Below are 12127 nucleotides of genomic sequence, written 5' to 3' on the forward strand. Positions count from 1 at the left end.
AATCTATAGTGACATACATACAATTCACTCAACAAAGTGCTTTTTGAGAGGTCTCATAAAAATGAGATTTATCTATGGTTCAGGAAATGTAAGTCTAAAAGAGAGTGGATAACTTGAGTTGCTCAGCCCTCTACCCAATTTATAAAGACCTCTATAACTTTGAATTAGTATTTATCTTGTGCCCGCAGATGTGATAAAAAATTTGTTGTAAATATCTTACTAACTTATCCAAACAATCTTACATGGTATGTTCTATTTATTTTCAAATTTTTAGATGAAGAAATTAAGGATCAGAGTTTTTAGGTGAATTGTTCAAGCTAAAACAACCTATACATATAGAGCCAGGATTGGAACCTAGATGTTTTAAATGCTGACCACTTTGCTTCAATCATCATACTCTTCATGTTGTATATGGGTATCAAGACCATCCTTGCATTCCTGCAGTGATGGGGAGGTCACTAACTCATTAGACAGTTTGACTTATTTATTAATTTATTCAACAAATTTATATTGAGCATCTCCTAGATACTAGCTACTGTTCTAGATACTGGTAATACAGTAAGGGGGGAAGGAGCCCAAAGTATATGCCTTCATAGACCTCATTTGTAATGTAATGTGAGAAAATTCTTCCCTTTTGAACTTTCTTGTTAGTAATTGCTGGTATTTGTTGATTTAAATAAACATATAGTATTTGTCTTTCACTGCCTGACATTTCTTTTACTTTAAATTATTTTTATTTTTCAATTACAGTTAACATGCAATATTATATTAGTAGGTGTACAACCCAATGTTTAGACGTTATATAACTTACTAAGGGATCACCCTGATAAATCTAGTACCCGTCTGACACCAAACATAGTTATTACAATATTATTGACTATATTTCACATGCTGTACTTTGCATCCCTGTGACTATTCTGTAACTACCAATTTGTACTTCTTAATCCCTTCACCCTTTTCCCTAACCCCCTTCCCGTCTGGCGACCATCAAAATATTTTCTGTATCTATGAGTTTATTTCTGCTCTGCTTGTTTGTTTATTTTGTTTTTTTAGATCTATTTTGTCTGGTATAAGCATTGCTATGCCAGTTTTTGTTTGTTTATTTCCATTTTCATGAAATATCTTTCTTTACCCCTTTACTTATAGCCTGTGTGTGTCTTTCCATCTGAAGTGAGTATCTTTTAGACAGCATATGTAAGGGTCTTGTTTTGTTATCCATTCAACCTCCATATGTCTTTTGATTGGAGCATTTAATCCATTTGCATTTAAAGTAGTTATTCGCCCAGCCAGGCGTGGCTCAGCGGTTGAGTGTCAACCTGGGATCCAGGCGATTGGGGTTCAATTCCCTATCAGGGCACATGCCCGGGTTGTGGGCTCGATCAATGACTCTCTCATCATTGATGTTTCTCTCTCTCTCTCTCTTTCTCCTTTCCTCTCTCTGAAATCAATAAAGATATATTAAAAAAAATAATAATAAAAAAATAAAGTAGTTATTCATAGATGTGTATTTATTGCAACTTTATTATTCATATTTTTTATCTTTTCTTTTTCTTCCTCTTAAAGAAGACTCTTTAACATTTCTTATAATACTGGTTTGGTGGTGATGAACTCCTTTAGTTTTTCTTTGCCTGGGAAGCTCTTTATCTGTCCTTTGATTCTAAATGATAGCTTTGCTGGGTAGAGTAATCTTAGTTGTAGGACCTTGCTTTTCACTACCTTGAATATTTCTTGCCACTCCCTTCTGGCCTGCAAAGTTGCAAAGTTTCTGTTGAGAAATCAGCTGACAGTCTTATGGGAGTTCCCTGGTAGGTAACTAACTGTTTTTCTCTTGCTGCTTTTAAGATTCTTTCTTGGTCTTTAACTTTTGGCATTTTAATTATAATGTGTCTTGGTGTGGGCCTCTTTGGGTTCACCTTGTTTGGGACTCTCTGGCTTCCTGGACTTGTATGTCTATTTCTGTCTCTAGGTTAGGAAGTTTTCTGTCATTATTTTTTTTCACATAGGTTTTCAATTCCTTGTTCTTCCTCTTCTATTTCTGCCACCACCATGATGACTGTCAATATGCTTGAAGTTGTCCCAGAGACTCCTTATACTATCCTCTTTTCTTCCTGTTCCGTTTGTGTATTTTCTGCTCTCTTACCATCCAAATCTCTGATTTGATCCTCTGCTACATCTATTCCACTGTTGATTCCCTATAATGTATTCTTCATTTGAGTTAGTGTATTCTTCATTTCTGACTGGTACTTTTTAATGTTTTTTTAATGTCCATTTTTATGTTTCCTGTCTCTTTGTTGAAGTTCTCACTAGGTTCATCTACTCTTCCCCTAGGTTCACTGAGCATCCTTATAGCCAGTGTACTGAAGTTGGCATCTAGTAGATTGCTTGTCTCCATTTTGTTTAGTTCTTTTTCTGGAATTCTGTTCTGTTCTTTCATCTGAGACATATTTCTTTGTCTCCTCATTTTGGCTGCCTCCCTGTGTTTGTTTCTATGTATTAGGTAGAGCTACTATGTCTCTCTGGCTTGGTAGAGTGGCCTTATGTAGCAAGTCTCCTGTAGGGTCCAGTGGCACAGTCTCCCTGATCACCTGAGCTGGGCACTCCAAGTGTGTCCCCTGTGTGGGCTGTGTACAGCCTCCTCTTGCAGTTAAGCCTTGATTGCTGTCAACTGGAAGGATTTACTCCTGAGCCCTCTTGGCTATGAGAACTGGCTGTGACCAGTATGGAAGATCAGCTGTTAGGGGCCAGCCCCACAGAGGAAAACTTACTCCAGCAGGGCTCTGGTGCCGCTGAGTCCACCCTTTGATTGTATCCCTAGTGTAGGGGATTGGGTGGTGCTTCGACATGGTCTGAAGCTGTTTACCAAGCGTGTTGGCTCTGAGGTCTCCCAGGAGGTACAAGCCAAGGTCAGATACCACCTGTTCTCTGCCTGGAGCTACCCAGCTACAAAGGGATCTGAGGATGGCTGCTATTTATGCTTAGAGGATGGCTGCTATTTATGCTTAGAGGTGCCCAGGAGAGGCCAAATCATGAACCAAGGCCAGCTGCCACTAGTGCCAGGCCTGGGGCCACTTAGAGAGAGAAATGTGTCATGGCAAGGCCAGATGCTGCTTGTTTGAGAGAATTTAGGAAAGTCTGAAGCATAAGCCTAGACAGTTTGGGTTGGGCCTGCAAATTGGGTGGGACAGAGTCTCGGCATCACCAGGGCTGTGTTAGCCAGGTTGAGTGAGACTCAGATATGGTGCTCACCTGCCTGATATGTAGGGAGAGGGCCCAGAAAAGGAACAAGGGCCTCTCTTAGCACTTCTGTCTGTGAGAAAACTTCTCCTCCAGCTCTTGCCCCAAAGCCAGACAACTCAGTTCTTTCCTGTATGTCCCTGATGCCCTAGCAATAGGACTCAGAGCGAGTGAGTCCAAGTAAGTCCATGCTGTGGGCCTTTTAAGAGAAAAACTTGGGACTCCAGCAGCCCTATCTCTCATTTGACCACAATCCCTACTGGTTTAAGGGACTTCTCTTCCTGACACTGGAACCCTAGTCTGGGGGCCTGGTGTGGGGCTGGGACCCCTCACACTTCAGGGGGTTCTCCGTGGCCGAGTTATGCCTCCCTGTTTTTATCTGCCACATGTCAGTGTGGGATCAGCTGGTTCTGGGTCTCTGTGCCTCTTACCAGTCTTCTTGTGGCTTCTTCTATATATCCTTAGTTGTAGGATTTCTGTTTAGCTAGATTTCAGGCAGTTCCAGATGATGGTTGTTCTGTAGTTTAGTTGTACTTTGATGTGGTTATGGGAGGACTCAAATATCACATTTCTCTATACCTCTATCTTGACTGGAATCTCCTCTGTCTGACTTATTTTATTTAGCATAATACCCCCTAGATCCATCCATGTAGAATCTAAAAACAGAATAAATGAACAAACAATACAAAACAGAAACAACCTTATAGATGCAGAGAACAAACTGATGGTTGCCAGACAGAATGGGGTGGGGAGATGATGAAAAAAATGAAGGAAGCCTGGCCAGCATGGCTTAGTGGTTGAGCATTGACCTATGATCCAGGAGATTGCAGTTCGATTTCTGGTCAGGACACATGCCTGGGTTGCTTGAGCCCCAGTAGGGGATGCACACAGGAGACAGCCAATTAATGATTCTCTCATCATTGATGTTTCTGTCTCTCTTTCCTTATCTTCCTTCCTCTCTCTGAAATCAATAAAGACATATTTTTAAAAGACATATTTTTAAAGACATATTTTGAAGGGAATTAAGAAGTACAAACTGCTAATTATAAAAATAGTCACAGGGTTCTGACCTGGTGGCTCAGTTGGTTGGAACGTTGTCCCATACATCAAAAGGTTGTGGGTTTGATTCCCAGTCAGGGCACATACCGGGTTGAAAGTTCAATCCCTGGTTGGGACACATATGGGAGGCAACCCATTGATGTTTCTCTCTCACATCGATGTTTCTCTCTTTCTATCTCTCTCTCCCCCTTCCTCTCTCTAAAATCAATAAACATATCCTCAAGTGAGGATTAAAAAAAAAGCCATGGGGATGTAAAGTATGTTTAGGGAATACAGTCAGTTATATTGTAATAACTATGTGTGGTGCCAGATGGGCACTAGACTCATTGCTGTATTCACTTTGTAAGGTATGTAATATCTAATCATTATGTTGTACTCCTGAAACTACTATAATGTTGTATGTCACCTATAATTAAAAAAAAAATAAAAACAAACAAACAAAACAAAGAACAAAAACAAAATAAAAACAAAAAACACACATTCTTTTCTGGATCTTCTCTACTCTAAGCCAAGTGTTTATAGTTATTTTCCTTACATTATATGTCTCAGAATTAGCCAACAATTTTGTCATTTTCCTCCAGGAATGTAAATGAATCAGTAAATGAATCTTTTCTTTAACCTAGATTGATATAGGAAATCATGGTTTAATAAGAAGAGTTGTCCAGCCTTGAAATGATCTTTCTCACACTGTAGTGAGCCCCCTAGAAAATAAGTATTCTAGCAAAGATTGTCTGACTAACAGGATGCTGTGGAGAAGAGCCTTGCATTATAATTTCAGGCCTTTACATCGTAAATTCTTGGCTTCCAAGGCACTTTTGTTGCCTTAGCTAACTCAGAGTTTCCAAAAACTACCACTTTGTTGGGCCTATAAACTTTAGACCCTTAAGCATTCACAAATTATAGTGACTAGGGCTTTACTCTTTCTAAATCTTTTTTCCAGGCTGATTAAATTTGGGGAGAAGTAAGAAGAGGTCATTCTTCCTAACCCTGCTCTGTCCTCAGCCTGAATGACTGTGAGCTCTGACACCCACAATCCTGCCTTTCATGCCTGAACCCTGACATAGTTTGAACACCTCTGAGTAGACATGACAATGAGACCTTAAAAAAAGTTTCCTGTATTCAGCATGATTGTTGTTATTCCAATCCCTAAAGTCCTCCTTCCTAATTCTTTTTCTCTTTTACTCTTTTTCAGTTACAAAGGGCAACAACTCCATTCTTAGAAAATTGCTTCAGTGTTTGCCATTCCTGATATATGCTGGCATCTTTCCTACCTACTGGAAAGTGTACAATAGAAGTAAGTGAAACTAGAAAACTGTTTTTTTTTCAGGTTACCTCTTCTCTGTCTGGTGCCCTTTTCACTAAGAGGTATTTAGATTAAGCTGAGTGACCTTTGAGCAGCAGGAGGAGTCGGAGTCAGAGTTTAGGTGACATCTGAGAGTCTTCACATTCTGTTTCCTGAACTGTTAGAGGCCCAGCATTTTAAGCTGTACTGATGGCTGTATTTCTGTCATCACTCATGGTGATAGTTGCTTGTGTACCAAGTGAAAAGATAAATTCCTCCAGATCTTACAGACATTTCATTCAAAATTATCAAGTCCAGATATTCATTGACAAAACACAATTACTGATGGCATCTATAGTTTGGTTCTAAAGCCACAATTCAAAAACATCTTTGAGTTATAGACCTTTGAAAAATTAATGAAAAAATCTAAAAGCATAATTTTACTTATTTTATTTCATATACATTTTCAAGACTATTGAAAACTATCATTTTACCCTCTTGCCTATATATTTAGATACTATTTGGAACTGTGATTATACTATATCATGTACCTTATTATGATAATATCTGAGAATTAGCAATACCTTTCATTCATTTGCAGTCACTGGGAAGTATTTACATAAGACAATGACTAGGTAAGCAAAAGGACCACTTTATTCTTTGCTAGGGCTTTTTCAAATCTATTTCTGAATTGGCCATAAATAAAGCCAATTACATATATTTGCACTTCCAGTTACAAAACCAAGCCTGAAATCTAAACAAACAAAGGAGCCAAAAAGACAGCCTCATCAGGGTCAACTAGAAAATACTAAGAATGTGTAAGAATGTATAAGATGGAATTCTTTTTCCAACAATATGGGGAAATCTGAATGTCATAAACCACTCTCTGATAACAATATTTGTGCTTCAACATCTATCTCTCTCTCTATTAAGAATCTATATTTATCTACCAACCATTATTTTCAAGTTACTTTTGAACTACTAAGAAGCATTGCTAAAGGATATTCTTCAGACAGAGGAAAATAATGGCAGAAAGAAATGTGGACATTAGGGGTTAAGGAAGAGTATGAAAAATGGTAAACACCTAAGTAAATCTATTAGATAGTCTTCTCCTCTTAAGTTCTCAAAAAAACCCAGTTGACTATTTCTCTTCATGCTGTCCCATCACTTGGCCCTGGACACAGGTGCAGACACAGAAAGAATATAGCAAAGTTGATGTCTCAGTCCACGCAGGACGCTGTAACAAAAGCTACAGATGAGGTAGCTTATAAACAACAGAACTGACTCAACTATGCAACAGATGGAAGGATGATTAGGTGGGATGATTAAAATTATGAAAAGGAAAATGAAGTTATTAAAAATACACAATAAAACAAAAATAAAAGAAGAATGGAAATGTACAGATAGAACAGAAAGCTCAAATAGGCACAAAATAATGTTAGCGATGTGAAATATCAATAAGCAAAAGAGATAAATGACCTACTTAAATACAATAATTTTAGACAAGATATATTAAAGAATTAAAATCTAATTATGTACTTTTTTCAAGGGGAACATTAAAGCATAAACATAACTTATTAAGTCTGAAGTGAATTAATACCTTAAATATTCTCGGAAGATAAAAAATACCTTGGAGCAACTTAATAATGTTTAGCTCAGTTGAGTTACATACTATGGTTGTTGGAGATTTTAATTCTCTGTTATTTAAACCTCATAAGAGATTATTTTAATTATTGCTTTATATAGCATTATTTATTTATATGTATCCATATATTTACAATTTTTTCTCTTTATTTTTTCTTGCATGATAGACTTTTTCAGATGTGGTATGTCTCATGTTACATTTTTAAAAATTATTTTCTGTCCTGTAGGTATTTTCTAGCTTGTCTCTTTTAATTTTTGAAATGTATATAGGTGTTTTATAAGATTCTGCCTCATAATGGAAATACCTAAAATTGTTTTGCGCCTGTCTCTGGTTTCTGCTGAATGTTGTCTTTAGAGCTCTAATTCACTTAACACATATTAATAAGGGCCTACTATTAAATACTGGGAATCAACAGTGAACAAAAAATTAAAAGGCCATGACCTTCTGGAGCTTACATTTTAGTGACCATGTTTTGCATTAATGAAATGAAAACTACCATCTCTAACTTTTGTCTGGTCCTTCTAGGGTTTCCTCTCTTTGACAGTCTCTGTTTTGGACGGCCTAACCCCATTTTAAAGACTTGAATTTAGTAATCATGGCTCCTTTATCTTTGTCCATTTGTTATTTAAGTGGATTGAATTTGAGCTCCTTCAATATCGTGATCATATCCAGTACCCATTGCATATTCAAACTTTGTCTTTCATCACTGAGCTGCAATTACAAACAATTTTGTTTTATCCAGATGATCATACGTCCAATTTATTATCTTTATGACATTTCTAGAACATTTTGCCTCTGCAGCTCCTAACCAAGGGTATGAAGACAAATGAGAGTGTGTTCTCAGTTACCTGTGGATCCATGTGTAGACGCCTCACTATTTGCACTCATGGCTCAGCCCAAATTCCTTGCAACCTTGGCTCATCTGAACTACCAGGTCTATCCCATCATAAAGCCTGGAATTGCTATCCCAAATTAGGCCCAGAAAAAAACACAAGTAAATGAGGACTTAAAAGGCGGATTTTCCTTTGTCAATGCTCCCCCTTCCCCTTGTTAAGTGGGATATGTTTTCTTTATTTGTGCATCTTTTCCAGTCTCTAGTTGGTTTTGTTTAAAAATATCTATTAATTATAAATTTTCCTCTCTTTGACAGTCTCTATTTTGGATGGTCTAGCCCCATTTTATGGCACTTGGATGTGGGATATGTGTCTGATCCTGGGGATGCTGATGGCATTTTTTACCGTGCTCATTTTTGGTCTACTTGTTACCCTGAAAAGTAAGTGAGGCAGTGAGGGTGGGAGCTCTGATGATATTATCACCTGTACCTCCACCCGAATCCCTTGCGTGTTTAGCCTGCACTCTGAAACTTCTGTTATAGGGTCAAATAAGCTCTAGGGAAAAAATGGCACCTTGGGTTATCCACACTTTTCTTCATCGGCAAGCAGAAGGGGGCATTTTAATGATTACCTCATGCCTTGCTAAATGCTCATTCCACTACATTCCCAAATCCTCCTTCACTGATAGTAGGGCACAGGAGTGTGGGAATGGCAGCTTTACCATTTACATTAATGGTAATGTGGCACCAGAGAAACACCTGGGCCCAATCATGTCTTGCTGTTGACTAGTTCATTTTTGAAAGTTTGCTGCAGATTCACAAGAAAGGTTCTCTTTGACACTTTGATGGAACTCTTTCTTCACCTAAAACTTATGATTTGATAATGAAGGCACATGTATAGGGAGGGTCCCATACCACCCATATCATAGCAATTCCCATGAGAGAGTCAGTATAAGCAAAAAAAAAAAAAAAGGTGCAGATGCAATAGCCTAAGAGCTAGAGCAACCAATGCAGACTTATTTTTATACCTTTTTGAATGCCGTGACTCCAAGCCCTACTTAATTTTATCATTGTACTTGTCTTGGACTAATAAATCAGTCCATTTAGGGACCTGGGGCTTATATAGTGAGGCAGATTGGAGAACATATCTAAGCTTCATACTCTGCCCTTCCAGGCCTGTGAATAAAACTTCAAGAAATGCCCAGCTGGAGTGCCTCAGCGGCTGAGCACTGACCAATGATCCAGGAGATCGGGGTTCAATTCCCGGTCAGGGCATATGCCTGGGTTGTAGGCTTGATCCCCGGTGGGGGTTTTGCAGGAGGTAGCCTATCAATGACTCTCTCTCGTCATTGATGTTTCTATCTCTCCCTCTCCCTCTCTCTGAAATCAATAAAGATATATTTTTTACAAACAAACAAACAAAAACAAAGTTTCCTCAAAAACTTTGAGAAACAAAATTCCACGACTGAAACTTCACGTTTTGCTTGGAGTTTGGTATTTAATTCTAGAAGTTTTTCCCACCACATGGGTCATAGATACTTAAATTTTAGTCTTTTTTGTAAGCCTTTCTTCCCATTCTAGTATTGGGAATAGAAAAAGGTGAAGACATTTTGGCAGAGTTACAGAATCCAAATGCTTGCATCTTGTTATTTGCTATCTACTTTCTACACCAACAATATCCCAAGGCAAATGATGAACAGAGACGTGGCTGGGGAAATTGCTACTCCTTAGTATTAAAAACTCTCTCCAGAAAGAGTTAAACTTCAATAAGTAGAGATTGGTCCTACTGCTATTTAAGTTAAGCCTCAGACCATGAATTAAAATGGCACCAAATAACTTAGATCAGTAAGTTCAACAAAGACTTGCCCTGTTGACTTTACCACTCCCGTTGTGAAGGAAGGCTCATCCAAACAGGGCAAGCAATCAGAAAGAAAATTAGGACAAGGGCATGAAAGACCAGACACATGTGTGTTTGTCCCAAGAGAGGTTTATATTAGGCTCTGCTTCCTGGCAGAGATGGTAATGAAGGCACAAGTACAGGGAGAGGTAGCAAGCCATCAAAACAGTGAGAGATTTCCATGTAAGTCACATGTCAACAGAAAAGAGCAGAAGTAACAGCATAAGGACCAGAGAAGGGCTGTGCTCATTCTAATACAGGCTCATTATATCTCCTCCTTGCCACTACTCAGGGCTTTCCCTTCTGTCTGAAAAAGAATCAGATAAATTCCAAATTGGTCATAATTTGGTGGTGTCCAAAACCCACTAATGCCCTAGGCTCTTGATTCAGGGGTTTTCTTTTTTGAGAGGGGCTAAAGTGTTTGTCTTGTCCTGGCTTCTTTCTAAGTCAAACAATTGTGAAGACACCAGGCTTCCTTTTCTTGAACTGCAAGGAATGAGTCATAGCTATGATATCTGAGTCAACATTTCACTTCCAAACCATATCATTTAATTTCTTTAACAACTATATTCTAACTATCCCAATGTGGATTTGAACTAATCTGTCTTGGGAGAGACTCCATCCCTTATTTAAATGGTGCACTACAGGCTTAGAGTAGGCAGCTCTCAAACTTTGTGGCTTGCATGAGAGTTAAGCCAATATCTTTGCTTCTCTGTATGTATTTCTTCATCCACTCAAAGCTTCTTCAATGACACATGTAATTTACAGAAAAATGATTGTTGATACTGGCTTCTGCTCTAGAATTTAACCCTACAAAACATTACAATCAAATACATTGTTTTCTTTCTCCAATTTTGTTCTGTCTATAAGATGTAGATTTTGATCTTGATCTTCATTGCCCTGTGAATGTCAGTGAGTACCATCATAGCCTCTGATGTACACTCTTCCTCATGTCTTAATAATTAGACTTGAATCCATATACCTTTAGTAACACCATTCACTGCTTTCTTAACAGATGCTTTATAAAAATGGACACCTGACTACTCATCTGAAACACAGGACACTTGAGGACAGTAGAACCAATGATGAAAACTTTGAGGAAAAGGCATTGTGGACCAAGGACCTGTACTTTTGTGCCAAGCCTAATAATTAGCAATGAGTGAGAGCAAATAACATTTTCATAGATATTTTGTAGTCTTTGAGTATATTCATTTCTTACATATTTTCCTTGCAAATTTACATGAGAAATTACCTAGGCCAAATGTAAGTGCACCTAAAATATCAAGCAATGGAATATCTATATGTAGAAAAAGTGATAAGCTAATAAACAAATAAATGTACTGTAAGATCTAAATATTTTCCTGCAATAATCCCAATGTTCCATAATCAGATATTTAAATGGACTTAAATCTCTAATTTTTAAACTAAGACTGAAACTGGATAAATTATAAAATAAACAATGTTTGATTTTCAAGACATAGGCTGTGATGGTTAATTTTATGTGTCAACTTACTCATAGATAGAGAACAGATTGACAGCTGTCAGAAGGGAGGGGTGTTGCAGGGCTGAGTGAAAAAGATGAAGGGATTAAGCAAATAAACAAACAAATAAAAACACTTCATAGACACAGACAATAGTATAGTGATTACCAGAGGGAAAGGGAGATGGGGGAGATAGAAGAGGGTAAAGAGGGTTACAAATGGTGATGGAAAGAGACTTGACTTGGGGTGGTGAACACACAATATAATGTACAGATGATGCATTATAGAATTGTACACCTAAAACCCATATTATTTTATTAACCAATGTCACCCCAATGAATTCAATTAAAATTATTTTTATAAATAAGTAAAATTTCATGTGTCCACTTGTGTCTGTGAGCATAATACTGCAAGAGATTAGCATTCGAATCAGTAGGCTGAGTAAAACAGCTGGCTCCCACCAATGTGGGCAGGTATCATCTAATCCACTGATGGCCCACATGGAACAAAAAGGTGGAGAAAGAGGAAATTCTTTTTCTCTTTTTTTGGGTTAGGATGTCCATATTTTCCTGTCCTTGGACATCAGAGCTCCTGGTTCTCAGGCCATTGGCCTTGAACTGGGAGTTACACCATTGGCTCCCCTGGTCCTCAGGCCTTCAGACTTGTGCTGAATTATACCACCAGCTTTCCTGGTATT

The 12127-nt window shown here is 38.0% G+C and overlaps 1 protein-coding gene across 1 annotated transcript in view; it reads left to right on the forward strand.

Annotated features, from left to right (window-relative positions):
• The window catches only part of LOC308560188 (putative selection and upkeep of intraepithelial T-cells protein 1 homolog), a 134406-nt gene extending 122980 nt beyond the window's left edge, over nt 1–11426 (forward strand). The window contains exons 9-11 of the mRNA XM_081143932.1: nt 5486–5587; nt 8371–8493; nt 10965–11426. Of these exons, the coding sequence (XP_081000058.1) occupies nt 5486–5587; nt 8371–8493; nt 10965–10975 (236 nt within the window). The 3' untranslated portion in view covers nt 10976–11426. The remainder of the gene's footprint in view (nt 1–5485; nt 5588–8370; nt 8494–10964) is intronic.
• The last annotated feature ends 701 nt before the right edge of the window (nt 11427–12127 follow it).

The sequence above is a fragment of the Miniopterus schreibersii genome, assembly GCF_964146895.1.
Source record: "Miniopterus schreibersii genome assembly, chromosome: 8".
NCBI lineage: Eukaryota > Metazoa > Chordata > Mammalia > Chiroptera > Miniopteridae > Miniopterus > Miniopterus schreibersii.